At 45.4% G+C, this 16,134-nt stretch overlaps 1 protein-coding gene across 1 annotated transcript; it reads right to left on the reverse strand.

Annotated features, from left to right (window-relative positions):
• Positions 1-358: 358 nt before the first annotated feature.
• On the reverse strand, positions 359-13,139 carry polr2a (RNA polymerase II subunit A). Its single transcript, XM_034106604.2, has 29 exons — positions 12,818-13,139; positions 11,906-12,038; positions 11,661-11,797; positions 11,375-11,548; positions 10,977-11,258; positions 10,712-10,873; positions 10,407-10,627; positions 10,169-10,301; positions 9,933-10,057; positions 9,522-9,732; positions 9,230-9,439; positions 8,977-9,145; positions 8,762-8,856; positions 8,469-8,672; positions 8,160-8,382; positions 7,883-8,066; positions 7,547-7,718; positions 7,357-7,462; positions 6,641-6,846; positions 6,293-6,556; positions 6,002-6,209; positions 5,813-5,913; positions 5,623-5,727; positions 5,351-5,533; positions 5,038-5,241; positions 4,765-4,951; positions 4,561-4,674; positions 4,323-4,472; positions 359-3,875 (listed from the first exon to the last, which is right to left on the reverse strand). Exons 1-29 carry the CDS (start codon positions 12,902-12,904, stop codon positions 2,725-2,727), a joined length of 5,901 nt encoding a protein of 1,966 aa, XP_033962495.1. The 5' UTR covers positions 12,905-13,139; the 3' UTR covers positions 359-2,724.
• Positions 13,140-16,134: the final 2,995 nt, after the last annotated feature.

Genomic DNA, 16,134 nt, shown 5'->3' on the forward strand with positions numbered 1-16,134 from the left:
CCTTTCCAGCCTATCCAACAGAATTTTCTCCAACACTTTGGAGAGAATGCTAGCTAAAGCAATGGGTCTGTAATTATCAATTCCATTAATCTTCCCAGCTTTGACCTTTTTGACTAAAATGTTGTTTTTCTCCCCAAGTGACACATACATGTTAAAGTCTTACATTTGTTTAGCATGTGTAAATACTTTGCCCCATTTACAAACATTTTGGATTAAACTGGCCTTAAATAAGCAAATTAGTAACCCGATTAAATAAAGCTTTAATATATTGTACTTTGTTTCGTTACCTACTAAATGCAGTGTTCTCTTTTTCCTACATATTGTGAAATGCATTAATCAATACAAAAAAAGACAGACATGTAGTAAAACTTTTATTCACTTTTTCCAAGTCAAAAAACAAACAGAACAAAGATACAGAGAATGAGATAATGAATTGATTTCTATACAGCGACAATTTCAAGTTAAACCTTCCTTTGCCCAGACATGTGAAGTCTTTCCTCAGTTTGAAACCCTGTCTCGCCCTCACACACACACATTCATACCACCTGGGAGCCCCGATGTCCTGAATTGAAATGGACCACACACAGTTAAGACAACAGGATTAGATGCAAACAGTGGACACAAATATCACAATGTCTGGGGATTCGGTCCACCACAATATTTACTAAGTGCAATTACCAAACCTGCTTTATCTCAAAAGGCCAGAAGACGCAGTCATTTCAATTCAAGACCCATCTTGGTAGCAATGTTTCAAAAATCATGACAACTAATTTTAACATTCTCAGAACCAAAAAGATTACTGGCTGTGTTTTATCTCCTCAGGACTCCCAGTCAGATTCATCACGTCCCCCCTCCCCATGATTTCCCCTCGTCACAGGTACATACACTGGTAGGAAAAAAAAGAAACACTGATTTCAGAAATGAGGATCACTTGTAGCTGAAGAGGGAGGGGACCCAGCTAAGTCTGATCATTTCAGAAACCGTGGGGAGGAGGAGGAACAAAAGGTTTCCATTATTATCATCGGGCGTAGAGACGGTTCCCTAACACAGTCGAACCGAGTTGAATCATGTGAGAAAGCACCTATATTCAAAAAGAAAGTTCACACTAATGTAGTGGGTAAGGTTTTTTTTTTGTGTTTTTTTTTTACAGAGAGCCCAAAAGTGCCGTTTCTTTTGACAATCTCTGCTTAAAAAGAGAATAAACTGTTCCAAAGGCCAACAAAATGGACAAATGTTGCCCTCTGGCATCCCGAGAAGTGAAAAACCCAAACTTTTAGCCTCCGTCACAAAATGGTGACATCATGCAACATGTTAGTGACTAGAGCAGTTGCCGTAACGGCAACAAAATCAAACTGTTTGGAGAAAGAACAGGGACGACAATAAACAATAAAAAGCCTCCCCTCCGTCCCCTGCCCCTTCATCCACAGCATAGGACCACGAGCCTCCCGCAAACAGGTTTACAAAGTCACCCAAAGCAAAACGAGAAAAAGCCAAAAGAAAAGATTCTTAGTTTTCCTCTATTCATATTCACACAGAATAGTAAACTGTCTTTCTTAAATAATATTGAATAGTCCAAATAATCCTGTGCACACATCAGCTATCAGAAATGGGACGAAGATTAGCGAGAAGTGGGAGGGATTTGAACATATTTTAAACCTAAAGTTTGATTAAAATGTATTAACATGTGCTACTCATGCAAACCATGACAAAGCAGCAACGCCACAATACTTTCCCCTCGTCCACGCGAGCCCCATTTCCTCCTAGAATCAAAATTAAAGACAGAATAATCATTCTATTATTTTGTTTCCATATAAATCTTTTAATTCCCAGTGTCAAGGGAAGAATAGTATCTTGAAAAGTTGTTGTTTTTTTGCTTTCGATGCACAAGTCTCCAAAAATGGTAGAGGACAAGAGGATGCTGGTGGGTGTTTTCATGACATCTTTCAGTTTTTGTCTTTGGGGGTGTGAAGGAGAAGGAGGAGAGGGCAATGGGTACATACAGTAATGTATTAGTGATGTTCAAGAGACATTTCCTTTTCCCTGCAAGCCAGTTTCTCTCTCCAATCCAACTTTCTTCTTTGGACAATCTGACCCGACCATTTTAACACCTAACGCTCCACTTTTGTTGCATAAAACCCCCAAAACTGGCAGCAACTATACTTTTACAAAAGCAGCAAAAGGGTCTAACAAAATACACCGTGGTGAAGTATGCAGTAAACAAAGTCTAATCCTTCCTTCCTTGTTTTTTTTCTTTTTAGTGATGAATACAATCCACTTTTCAAAAAGGCTTTTGGCAATATGTACGCTTCCCACAACTAATACACGCGATGTTTTTAGAGAATGAGAGAGAGACTGGATGCAGTACACTATAAAGTTAAAAAGGGACACTTCCTCCCCCCGGTATGTGTTCACCACATCCTCCTCTCCTTGTCATTCCCTCTTGGGTTTGCACCGACACCCCGTGGGAAATAAAATAAAAAACTATTTCAAAAAGGCAGCCTTTTTTCTTTCCTTCAGGCAGAGCAGTCAAGTCTTCACATAATAGTTTAAACATGTGGTAAAGAGGGGCGGGTCTTAGATGGAGCATAAACAGATTTGGCCCATCCTGTGTCCAGAAGCACAGTCACCTCCAGCTGGTTAAAGGTGCTGTCCTTCAGGTGACGGGGTGCTGTCCTTCAAGTGTCCCCCATGAGGTGAGTTTCTTCAGGCGCCCCCCCCTTCCCCTCAGTTGTTCTCCTCGTCGCTGTCGTCGGGGCTGATGGCTGGGCTGTAGGTGGGCGACGTGGGGCTGTAGCCCGGAGAGGTGGGGGAGTACGTGGAGCCTTTGGGACTAGTCGGCGAGTAGGTAGGAGACGTGGGTGAGTACTTGGGTGAAGTGGGGGAGTAAGTAGGAGAGGTCGGGGAGTATTTGGGGCTGGTAGGGGTGTACGTGGGGGAGGTAGGGGAGTAGGTAGGAGAGGTGGGGCTGTATTTTGGAGTCGTCGGGGAGTAGGTGGGCGAAGTAGGAGAGTACTTCGGCGATGTTGGGGAGTACTTCGGCGAGGTGGGGGAGTACTTTGGAGAGGTGGGGGTGTACTCCGGGGAGCTGGGGCTGTACGAGGGGGAGGTGGGGGTATATTTTGGGGAGGTGGGGGAGTAGGAGGGGGAGCTGGGGCTGTATGAGGGGGAGCTGGGGGTGTAGGTGGGAGACTGAGGGGTGAAGCGAGGACTGGAGGGCGAGTAGGACGGAGAGGTGGGGGAGTACGAGGGGGAGGTGGGGGAGTAGTTGGGGCTGGTCGGGGTGTAGTTGGGGGAGGTCGGGGAGTAGGAGGGCGATGTTGGAGAGTAAGAGGGAGAGGTGGGGGAGTAACTGGGAGAGGTGGGGGTGTAGTTGGGCGATGTCGGGCTGTAGCTCGGGCTGGTCGGCGAGTAGGAAGGGGAGGTGGGGGAGTAAGACGGTGAGGTCGGGGAGTAAGATGGAGAGGTTGGAGAATAAGAGGGGGAGGTGGGGGAGTAGGAAGGTGAAGTGGGGGAGTAGCTGGGTGACGTCGGGCTGTAGCTTGGCGACGTCGGGCTGTAGCTGGGTGAGGTGGGGGAGTAGGAGGGGGATGTTGGGGAGTAAGACGGGGAGGTGGGGGAGTAGGAGGGAGACGTGGGAGAGTAGGATGGAGAGGTCGGGGAGTAACTGGGGGAGGTGGGGGAGTAACTGGGGGAGGTGGGGGAGTAGGAGGGAGACGTGGGGCTGTAGTTGGGGCTGGTCGGGGAGTAAGAGGGAGACGTGGGGGAGTAGGAGGGGGAGGTGGGGGAGTAGCCGGGGCTCTGTGGGGTGTAGCCTCCGGGGGAGCGAGGCTCGTACGCGGGGGAGGTGGGGGAGTAGTTGGGTGACATGGCTCCACCTGAGGAAGGAAAAACAAATACTTTAACAAAGCGTTGTTTGTTTTCGTGAAGTTCTACAAATACTGATCCGTTTATTACGTACTGTGAGAGCTGTTTCTATAGTTACGGTTATTTAGCAAGTTTTTTTTTACTTAAATACAAAAATAATACTAGATATATATTTCCAAAACGTTTGAAATATTTTAAGATAAGTTTCAACATTTGATTTGTTTTTTAATAATGAGTAAAAGCTCATTTGTTAAGACACATTTGAAACAGATTAGATTTCAAATGATTAAGCTGGTATGATCATACGCATCAAAGGATCCAATCAAACAGTTGTGTTATCATGTAGAAAACTAAATATTGAATGAAGCAAAAAATGTTTAACAATTAGCTTAAAATAATATAAATATAAGCTTTACTGTCAATCCTCCCTGCAACCTGTGTGTTCCGCAGTGTCTCACCTGGAGATGGGATGTAGGGGCTGGCAGGTCCTGGAGACCCCGGAGAGCCAGGAGTGGGAGACCAGGCGGGGGAGTAGCCGGGAGAGAAGCCACTGGCGTCTGACGCCGCGCTGGGAGAGAAACCTGCCGCTCCGGGGGTCATGCCGCTTCCTGGACGAACAACACAAAAGGGCAAAATTCAGAAAAAGAAATCCAAAACACAAAAAGATAAGAGACAACAGCCCGGGGGTCCTCTCACCGATGCTGGGGGACCAGGCTCCGTAGGCGGGGGTCGCTCCTGTGTTCCAGGGGGTCATGGCAGGCGACATACCGCTCATGGGACTCGGCACTGTGCCAAAGAACATTCCAGTAGCTGCAAATAGGACGGGAACAGAATGTAAATATCACAGCTCCTACTCTATAGAAACCGTTCTGCATTATAGCTCCAACGCTCTGTACTCACGTCCAGCCACGCTGATGCCAGGAATGTTTGTAGGGATCTCCATGCCGTATTTACACTTCTCCGCATCCAACAGCAAATCGAAGCATCCTGTACCACATGGGGCCAGCTGGCCGAGCATGATGTTCTCCGACACACCCTTCATGGGGTCGTTCTCAGCGTGGGAGGACGCCTCCATCAATACATCCACCTGAAGACAGAGACATGGAGCGTCCTTAAAGTGGTCCTTTTTTTTTCTCCTATCAGTGGAGTATCAGTAGAGTGCAGTTTATTTACCGTTTCCTCAAAGGAGCACTTCATGAGCGGTCCCGTGTCTTGACGGTTAATGCCGTGACGCGTGATGGCCATCAGATGACCGCGGGAGGTCATGGTGTCACAAAGCAGAGACAAATGGCGGTAGTTGACGTAGGAACCGTCAAAGGAGATGACGTGGTTCAACTCCCTCTCCAGAGCCTTCCGCACCGCCTCAATTCCCAAGACCTAGGTAGGAAAGGATGTTAGGGAAAATGTTAGGAAAGACTAATATATGTCCATTTTTCCACTACAGTTCTTTTGTTGAAACCAAGCATTTTTTGTAATGCTTTCGTACCGTGAAGATCTCCACGATGTCGTTGGAGGTGGTCCTGACGGGATCCACGTCCTTCTCGCTGAGGACCCTCATGAGGCTCACACCGTCCGTCTCCAGGATCCACTCTTGCAGGGCCTTGAACTCACCTTCCTCCGTGATGATGATCTTCTTCTTGTTGTCAGTCTGGGGCAAGTGCATGTACACCTGGAGGAGAGGAGAGGGAGGTTTGACTCATGGCCACAGGCAGGTATGTCCCTTCTGTTACCAATGACTGAGGGTGGGTGGGGGTCTACCTTGCTGATCTGGTCAATGCCTTGCAGGGTCATGTCAGTCAGCATGTTGGACTCAATGCACCTCAAGAACACGTCATCGTCCATTTTGTCCACCACCTCCTCATCCTAGAAGAACAAGCAAATATTTATGATTACAAATAAAGCCAACTACAGTGCAAGTATTTTCGTTGAATATCCAATCGGTGCTCGCCTCTTGGAACTTGTTCTCGTCGCTGTTCATGATTCGGATTCGCAGAACGAGCTTCTCTGCATTGTCGTCATTGAAGATGCAGTTCAAGTCATCTCCGAAACCTTCCAGGTAAAAAGAAAAGAAAAGGGGGTCGTTAGAAAAAGCCATTGAGTTTATATAAAATAAACGTCATATCTGCACACCACCCACCTGAGTTGATCTTCTCTGCGATCTGCTCCATGGTCAGCTTGCGATCGGTCATGTGCTTGCGGTCGAGCTCGATACGCAGCAGCCACGGTGAGATGCGCGTCACGTCAAAGTCGGGCATCTCATAGTAGACGTTCACCCACTCCTGGTCCTCGGCCACCACCGTGTTCTGGGGGTTGGGGTCGTAGTAGATGGCGGTGTTGGCCGTCACCTGAGTAGAAAGAATCGCTTTTAGGCACTGCTTTTAAAAGTAAGTTGTCAGGCGAATTCGTTTAATCTCATTCTGTCGCTCACCTTCCGCAGTGTGGTGTGCTCCAGCCTACAGAGGATGTCTTTGGCCCTCTCGGCGTCACGGGCCGCCTGACCCAGCAGGAACACGGTCAGCGAGGGGGTTTTGGGCTTCTTGGAGATGTTGATCAACTCCTTTAGACGAGGCACACCCAGTGTTACGTTCTTGGCAGACACACCGGCGTAATGGAAAGTGTTCAGGGTCATCTGGGTGGCGGGCTCTCCCAGAGACTGAGCAGCCAGAGCGCCCACCATTTCTCCAGGGTGAGCCTGGGAACGGAGGAAAACACGGAGGTCAATTGAAGAAGAAATCTCCCAAAGTCTAGCCGTGAACTCTTAAGGTGCTGAACTTACAATGGACTGGTTGAATTTGGCCTCGATCTCTCCCAGCAGCCAGTCGTAGGCTTCAGTGGAAAGGCGGAACTCCTCCGTCATGCGCTTGGAGCAGAGGGTGGAGCGCAGGTGGATGTTGAAGAGCAGGGTGGCGTTCTGCTGGGCCTGTCGACTGAGCGGGTCATCGCCGTTCACGATCACCAGCTTTTTACTCAAGTCTTGAAGTCCTGGAGAAGCAAAGAGCACACAGATTCAGACTCATGCGCCAGAGTGTTGGTTAAGTTCTGACATTTATACAGCTTCCTGGGGTAGTTTTATATCTTCTAAATAAATACAGAACATAAGCTATACAAATTGTGCACTAGCATAAACACTTTTAAAGAGGCAATAATCATATTTCTTTCTCCAAGACGATGTTATATTTGAGATGTACCTCAATACAATTCTCTCTCTAGTGAAGCGACATGGACGTGAAGTGTTTTTCCTGTTATGTAACACGTGAGGATCCACCAGTGAGCTTAAAGTGGCTTAAAGGTGCACCCAAGGTCAGGCTCAGTCCACCATTTCTAAAATCTACAGCAGGTGTTTCTCCACCGTTCACAAAATCCTGTAACTTAATATGTGGTGAGGAAACTGAGTATCAACTTGGCTGTGTGGGTCAACAGCTAATGTAACAAGAGGAAGAACCAACTGAGAGTGGTGACATGTTGCACAACGTTTGTTATTTTTTAGCTTACCCTCGACCACCCTCAGAGGGTTGAGGTCTGTCGGGGTCCGAATGTTGATGCGGAAGATCTTCTGAGCGTTCCAGATCATTCTGGCCAGGTTGCATGGCAGCACAACCTGAAGGCAAGGATGAGAATTGCGTTATATGATTATGTTTTTGATTTGGCAGAACGAGAGTTGTCTCCAGGAGAGAACACACACCTTGCTGTCCCCGGTGGGGAAAATGGCTCGGAGGACCTCCCTGTCCTCCTTCATCCTGTCATACTCCTTCTCCAAAGAGCTCTGCACATTGGCATTGGTCAACACGTCTTTAACTACGTCCTCCTGCAGCATCCGCCTCAGCGCTCGCTCATTGGTGCAATCAAACCTAAACCTAGAGACGAAAAAGGAGAAAAAGATGGTTAATATTAAATTAAAATATGTTGTTACATAGTTGAGAAACGTACGCCATGTTTGGGACCATAACTCTCTACCTCAATTATATACAAATACAAGTGAAAATGCTTTGATTCTCCGCGTGTACGATGTCTGACATACTTCTTCTCGAAGGCCTTGTGTGAGGGTTTGAGCGTTGCCACATTCTGAAACTCCACGTTCTCTCCCGCCAGGCCGTCCTCTCCGTAGCGCAGCTGCACCACCTGGTTGATGGAGTTGCGCACGGTGCCGTCGTACTTCACCATCACCGACTCCATGGACTTGATCAGACGACGCTGGATGTAACCTGGTGGGATAAAACAGATTTAACATGTTAAAAAAAAAACATTTCCCTGTATATTTATGAAGCCTATCCTGACTTGTGTCCTTCCACACTCACCAGTCTCAGCTGTCTTGACGGCTGTGTCGATAAGACCCTCTCGGCCTCCCATGGCGTGGAAGAAGAACTCAGTGGGCGTCAGACCGGCCAGGTAGGAGTTCTCCACGAAGCCTCTGCTCTCAGGACCGTAATCATCCTTGATGAAGTGAGGCAGCGTGCGGTGTTTGAAGCCGAAGGGGATTCGCTTACCCTCCACGTTCTGCTGCCCCACCACGGCGATAACCTGGATAAAGAGGTAAGATAAGAGATGTTAGAGTAAATCAAAGCGGTCATTCATCTAGGAGATGGGAAAAGGAGGGGTTCCTGTACCTGCGAGATGTTAATCTTTGAGCCTTTGGACCCGGCCACCACCATGGACTTGAAGTTGTTGTACTCAGACAGAGACTTCTGGGCGGAGGATCCAGTTTTGTCACGAGCGTCGTTCAGGATACGATTCACCTGGTTCTCAAAGGTCTGCCTCAGAGTGTTACCGGGGGTCGGCTCCAGCTCGTTGTTGTGGGCTTTCTCGATGACCTGGCAGACAAAAAGGCAAAGGAAATAATTAACATTTCTCTTGGTAATTTCTGCTCAAAATCCGGTTCAATTAGAAATGTTGTGCTTACTTCTATCACATCCTGTTTGGCTTTCTTGATGGTGTTCTGGATGTCGAGGTAGGTCTTGGCATCAGCAATGGAGTCACCAATACCAATGGAAGCACCTGGAGGGAATATCAAGAGTATACTCATCAATTTTAGGGGAAAATAAATGTGAAGGTTTGGTTGCAAAAACTCCTTAAAACAATCAGTTGTCATACAGCAATAACGGTGTGTTCACGTACCCTCGATGAGCAGCCAGTGGTTGACCACAGTCTGAATGTTGGAGTAGAAGAGTCTGGTGATGTCGTGGCCCATCTCCAGGTACGAGATGTGGACGAGGGAGCCGGCGGAGGTTCCCAGGGACTTCTTACACAGGATGCCCATGATCAGCTCCCCATTCTCCACTATGACCTGTGTGTGACAGAGTTCACCATGAGGTCACTTGTCGTCCATTTCCCCCCGTTTCACCTATACATGATAATGCAGGGAAAGTACCTTGGTGTCCCCGGGTGAGATGTGCTTGTAGGGGCCGCTGTCCTCCTCGTCGGGATGGGTGCTGTGTGTGCGGATCACGTTAATGTGTCCGGGAATGATTAGGCTGAAGATCTGCTTCCCGGTCCACAGAGGGCGGGGCTTCAGGAGGGCCGGCTGAGGCACCTTTCCATCCCAGGTGGAGAGGAACATGAGGAGGTTCATCACCTCCCCCTGTGGTGGAGAAACGCAGCGTGTTAAACCTCTTTCAAGACGGAGAAAGACGCAGCTGGTGATCTTGTAACAATCGCCTTACCCTCTCTAAGAAAACGTCTCTCTTGGTGAATTTGCGCACGGCGGTGAGGGTGTCCTGCACGATACCCATGACGGGCCTGTTGGACTGGGGGGTGACGATCATACGCGGCACCATGGCCAGCTCCTGGATTTCAGCCCTCGTCTCCAGGGACTGAGGCAGGTGGAGGTTCATCTCATCTCCGTCAAAGTCAGCGTTGTATGGGGTGGTTACACTGGAGGGAGGAGGAGAGAATGCGATGTAAGGGCAGCTACAGCATCATCCAGTGAAAGGATAATGTAACAGTGACAGGAACTTGTATAAAGACCCAATTAAAACCAAACATCACTATGATAAAACAACTGGAGTACAATTATTATTAAGGTTACTGTATATTTCAAGGAAGACAAGGGATGTGTGGTTTTTATTTGGTACCTGAGGTTGAGTCGAAACGTTGACCACGGCAGGATTCGGACCCTGTGCCCCATCATGGACATTTTATGTAGTGTAGGCTGTCTGTTGAAGATGATGATGTCGCCGTCACACATGTGTCTTTCAACCTGAATAAGAAACGAATTCAAACAGTTTTAGTCTGTGAGAAGATTTAAAGGATATTTTTTAATTCATCTTACAAAAAAATTCAGTAGTTTATAGGTATATTTGAATCTTACCTTGTAGCCGATCTGCAGGTGAAGGTCACTTGGTTTGGGGTGAAATCGAAGGTCAATTCGGTCTCCGTTGTCCCGGATGATGTATTTGGCTCCTGGGTACTGGCTGTTGCCTCTTCGTACCAGCTCTTGTAATCTAAGAGAGACATCGGAATTAATTAGATGACATCACTTTCCATAATTTGGAATACAGGATCTCCCACATGCCATGAGTTTGAATCTGCTTTCTACGCGGCAGTACCTGTCGATATTAAAGGGTGTGACGAGTTCTGGGAAGGTCATGTTGGCTGCGATGGATCGAGGCACGCCTACTTGGTCGATATGCAGGTTGGGGTCTGGCGTGATGACGGTACGGGCGGAGAAGTCCACACGCTTACCCATGAGGTTACCTCGGACTCGGCCCTCCTTCCCCTTTAGGCGCTGTTTAAGGGATTTTAGAGGACGGCCAGACTTTTGCATTGCCTGTGAAAGAAAAACATGATAGTAAAATAAGCACCATGGAAACACAGAAATGGTCAGACAGGGCTGGAGGAATTGCATGCATACCCTTGGCAGGCCTGGCAGCTCGTTGTCAATCATGGTGGCTACGTGAAACTGGAGCAGTTTGACATCCTCAGCGATGACGTGAGCCGCAGCGCCGCTCTGCTCGTTTCTTCTCAGCTGGTTGTTGATTTTGACAATATCCGCCAGCTTGTGGGTCAAGTCATCCTTTAGAACACAAGTTAAGGGATGATTAATTGTTAATCAAATTGTTTTACATCACTTAAACATGCAGGAAAAAAATAATCTGTCTGTGATCCTATTGCTTTACCTGGTTTCGAGCAGAGCCCTGCATGACGACAGCAGGCCTGACAGCCAGGGGAGGCACAGGTAACACCGTTACAATCATCCACTCTGGTCGGGCAAACTTGGGGTCCAAGCCCAAGATGACGTCTTCTTCATCGGAGATGCGCTTGAAGATCTCGTGCACACGTTCAGGACTCAGCAGGATTTTCTTCTCCTGTGAATCCTCGTTAACGTGCTTCCACTCGGCGTACAGCTCCAAGCCGGTGCGTTTGATGCGGGGTTGGTAACGCCCACAGCCACCGTGACCCTGCGTAAGTCACATGGTTGGAGAAAATAAAGTGAGAACGAGAATATTTTGGACAGTGGCGTAAATGTTGAGACAAAATGCCCATTAACAATCACAACAATATTCCACCCAAATACCTTGTCCTTGGTAAGGTCCTCCTCAGCATCCTGCTGTTCCATTCCAAACTTGTTGTCCATCTCCTCTCCTCCTTCACAGATGTTTTTTCCCTTGCACAGCTCGTATACATGTGTCAAACGTTTTCTGTGCTGCCCTTTAGATTTTATAAGGATGTCTTTGATCTTTGGATTGGTCTGGAGATAAAAACAAAAAGAAAAGCTATGAACAACACTGAAATCTTACTTTGTTGGATTAAAATGGGTAGATTATCATCATAATGTACAGATAAATACTGAATGTACTTACTGGATCCACTAGAAGCTTAGAGCAAAAGAAGCAGACACAACGAAGAATCTTCATAATCTTTGTTACGAAGCCGACGTGGAAGACTGGCTTTGCCAGTTCTATGTGCCCGAAGTGACCAGGGCATTCCGTCATGTTGCCTGAGGAAACAAAAAGCATGTTTATATTATTATGATTAATGACACCAGTTAAGGACAGCAGCCACCTGATCATATATTTTGGTAGGAAGTGCTACAATTATATTATACCTGCACATGTCTGACATCTCCCAGATCGGTCTATGACCCCTTGTCTGGGGTCCATAAGGCCACCCATTTTAGGACGTCCTCCTTCTGTTGTTTCGGGGTATTTGATACCCCCCTCCGTAACGGACAACCGTTTCTGCAGACAAACACATCATAGTTGATGCTACACATTTGACAATAATCTGAAGTTGATCATCTACTGCCTATAATAAAATAAAATACCTCTGCACATACATCAGTTATAAATATTTATTTTTATCAAGCATTAATCGACATCAGGTACAAAATATTTTTTTAAACATCATATAGTGTTTAAAACGTTAAATTCACAGAAAAAACGAGGACAAATAAAGTTCTGTAAACCTAAAATGTTACCATTATATGAAATGGTATGCTCAATCACATTTGCATTCCTAATCTAGTATACATTAATGCCTAAAACTACAACACCTCATCTTAAATTAAAGAAAACATGCATATCGAAAATTGTTGAAGTACCCTTTTATTCGTTTATAGCGAGTACAATGCGGTGTATCAGTGGTAAAACCAAGCGAGCTATGTCTATATATCGGAAAGCATTAAAGTAAGCAAAATGTCTACTTACTGATGGGCCTACAAGGTATATTGAATACATTAAAAGGGGGTTTAATTCATGTGACAGCATGTATACTTTTTGAGAATGTTGTGTTTTAAGTTTTCAAACTTCCTGCAACATGCTAGTTAGCACAAGCTCCACCAGCCTGATACAGCTAGTTAGCTAAGCTAGGCTAACAGCGAGCATTTCACGTCGTAAACAGAACCATGTCTTTGCCATATATGTTAAACTACAAGATCAATGAAGCAAATGTAAGAGTGGTGTGTGATCTAAACACAAATTATTAAAATACCCCATTCTCCCCCAAAAAGAAAACCTACAAGCTCATCTGGGCTGATGATGCCGAATTGAACTCTCTTGATCGTGCGCAATGGGCATGCGCTGTCGCCGGAGGGCGGTCCATGCATCCTGTCTATTCAAAGAGACGCGTCCTTCCTCGGCACGCCGCTTTGTGAGCAGGAACAGTCTTTAAATTGTCACCACGACTCTGGTCAGGCCGCCAACGGTGACCGGAAAGTCTCCGAAGGCGATATCCCAGGGACCTCTGTTGTCGGTTGCCTTTATAGTCGAGATTTTTGTGTTTTGGTCCTAAGTAAGATGGCTACCGACTGCTCCCTTCCCTTTTGAGGTCTACACTCTGGAGCGCTCTTAGCGCTTCTGAACATGAAGCGCTCCAACGTTTGGTTTTATAGACTGAGTGCCTACTACGGGGTTGCCCAGGCAGAAAGACAGGGGCTGACTCTTTGGTAGGTGGGACATGGATCTCTGTAGTAAACCGCTCATTGGCCATTCAATGCAGTCACATGAATAATTAATGTTGCCACACGTACAGCCAATTACAGAGCACGTTTATTTTTTTAACGAATCACAAATAAAGGCGGGCATTGATTTAATCTACACTCACCCCGATTGGCTTTATTAAAACGGAGTAGGCGGTGCGATGTCTAATTTGCATGCAAAATGTGAATATTCAACTTAAATCATTTCTATTCGTCCGTTGTCTTATTAATATTGAGTAGTTGAAAAGCGATGACCAATGGCTACGAAGAAATGAACCTTCTTAGAATAATTTCAACAAAACCCGCCCTGCTTCCGATGGTTGCCGAATGTTGCCGATGTGAATTTCTTCCCTCTGAGCAAAATTAAAAAAAATCTCTGTTCTCCCGTTCGTCTCGCTGTAGATCAGCCTGGGCTCTAAGAAAAGAGGCTCAGGGCTGAGGCCTGTTAAGACCTTTGATTAAACATGGGGAAATGGTCGAAATACATGATATTTCCATCTCGAAACATTGCATCGTGGATTATTTTCGACATACTTTAGAAACACATCGACTCTTGGGTTTTCCGTCCTGTGCAATTTTGGATCTATGGGACTTTGTCTCAAGCCTCGGACTCGCCTCCGAGTGGTGTCCGGCAAGTCGAATGGATTTTCCGTACGCCCTATAGGAAAGACTGGGGGAAGCCTTAAGTGTTCATTCTACATTTGTTTTCCAGCAGTTTTTCACGAATTGTATATGAACATGTTATGCGTGTAATATATATGTAATTGTTTTGTTCAGTTGTTGTTATATTTTCAATATATTTGTTAAAATTATAAACGTTGTCGTAGGCCACGTTTCGAAAGCAGTCTGATATACTGTCGTTTTGGCGGTTAACGCTAAGTTACATTACTTCGCTCATTATTTAATTGGAAACTAACTTTAATCACTCGAAACTGTGATCATTACAACTAATATACTAGCCAGCTGAGGACAGTTTTAATAACAAATGTAGCTTTCTTAGCAATTAGAGCCAGGTTAGCTCAACGTATGATTACTTTGCCGACAACGACGGTATGATCCCAGCTTTCTGTATTTTTATCGTACCCATGGACACTTATTATACATAGTTAACTTGCTAGGCTTTCATATGAATAAATATAGTATTTGAAAGTTGGGGTTTGCTCAGAAGATGCAAAAAAGTAAGCGAAAGGATCCGGATGGTTTAGCCTCGGAAAGAACGCTGCGGGACCAAACGGCCAGCTAGTTGCTAGCAATAGCTACGTTAGCTTAGTAAATCGCCGGTTCTGCTAGTCTACCTTTGTCTTGGTGTTAATGCTATAGTACAAGAGTGTTCGTTATAGCAGCAGATAGGGTTTGTATTGTGTTATAACTTTACCCCGAGGTCAAATAGATAGGCTATCTAAGCTAGCATTGTTGGACTCCTCTAGCGCCCAACATGGCGGTGTTCAACGATATGCTTCTTGTTGAGAAAGATGGAGTCTGGGATGTTCTTGTTGGCCAACTTGACTTGCCACATAGCTGCGTATTTAGAAAATAAATACAAATGTTGAGCACCTTGATAAAATAAGGAGCGGCTCAGTGTACGTTTTAAATGGCTAGTTTTAACGTGATTGGATATAAAGTGTGGATACGTTTCAATAGTCCTTACTCTTCGTCGAAGTTGAAGCCATTTTGCTAGCTAACTACGTTGATATTAGTCTGTTATTGAAAGAATATGCCTGCTGTCTACTCAATAATAGGGTTTTTACAACTGATTTTGCAGTGAATATGACATTGGAGGCATCCCACCCTTTTACTCAATCTAATGATTACTTAAAGTTTAGGTGTTATCGGTTAAAGTAATTATCTTGTCTCCAGGGACTTAGAGATGCCATTAGCTTGTTACACAATAGATTTATCTGGTTAGCTCTCCTTGTTTACAGCACAAGGGAAGACGTTTGCCCTGGGTTAATGGCAATATTGTTGTCTAAAAGTAGAAGGGAACACTGTTAATGTATGGTCCTTTTTGAGAGGCATACATCTCTATCTTCCCAAACAAGCAGTACTTTATATTTCCTTAGAACAATATGTTGCTCTTGGCAGGCAGTGCATTCTGTCTCCATTTTAAAGAAATGAAAGAATCTAACTAGTGCTATTGTTTATATTTCAGTGCTATTATTGCATAGGTATTTGTATACCTGATATTGTTTAATTAAATGTAATTTATATGTAACAGTGCTCAGAATGTTGACCCTGTGTGATACATGTTTTTACTGCCTTCTGTTTAAATAAAGACACTGAACCAATATGGTGGACTGTGGGATTTTTTTTATTTTTGAGAAAAAATTAAACACAATTAATTGAATCATAGTTGTTCTAATATCACTGTCATGTTAAATGGGACGGCTCATCAATGATGTGCTGATACCAGCATGCACTTGCCTGTTTGCCCTCATCTCTTTTTTGGTAGGTTCAGCACAGGAAGGAAACAAGATGCAAGCCAAGAAGCAAGAACAGATCCACATCTGCAGTATCCTTATGGAGTCAAAGCATGTTCTGTTTTGAGCAATTCAAATGAATATAACACATTTGTATGCTAGGTTTGACATGTAGAAGAATGTGACAGTGAATCACTTTGTTCACCATGTGCCATGCTATACCATGACTATACAAAGGATTCATTATTGACCAGCTGGCTCCCTCCTCTGGCTCATATTGAGAATTGTTAGCGTTACAAAGACATTGCACAACCACGTTTTCAGTGCTTTTCGGCGGGCTGTCAAAGGAGCTCCCTCTACTGCTGCAAGGAGGTTAGTACATAGATACTGTGGGCAGGAATTCATCCACACGTTTTGAATACATGTACAATCTACACCATT

The sequence above is a fragment of the Pseudochaenichthys georgianus genome, chromosome 18 (genome assembly GCF_902827115.2).
Source record: "Pseudochaenichthys georgianus chromosome 18, fPseGeo1.2, whole genome shotgun sequence".
Lineage (NCBI taxonomy): Eukaryota > Metazoa > Chordata > Actinopteri > Perciformes > Channichthyidae > Pseudochaenichthys > Pseudochaenichthys georgianus.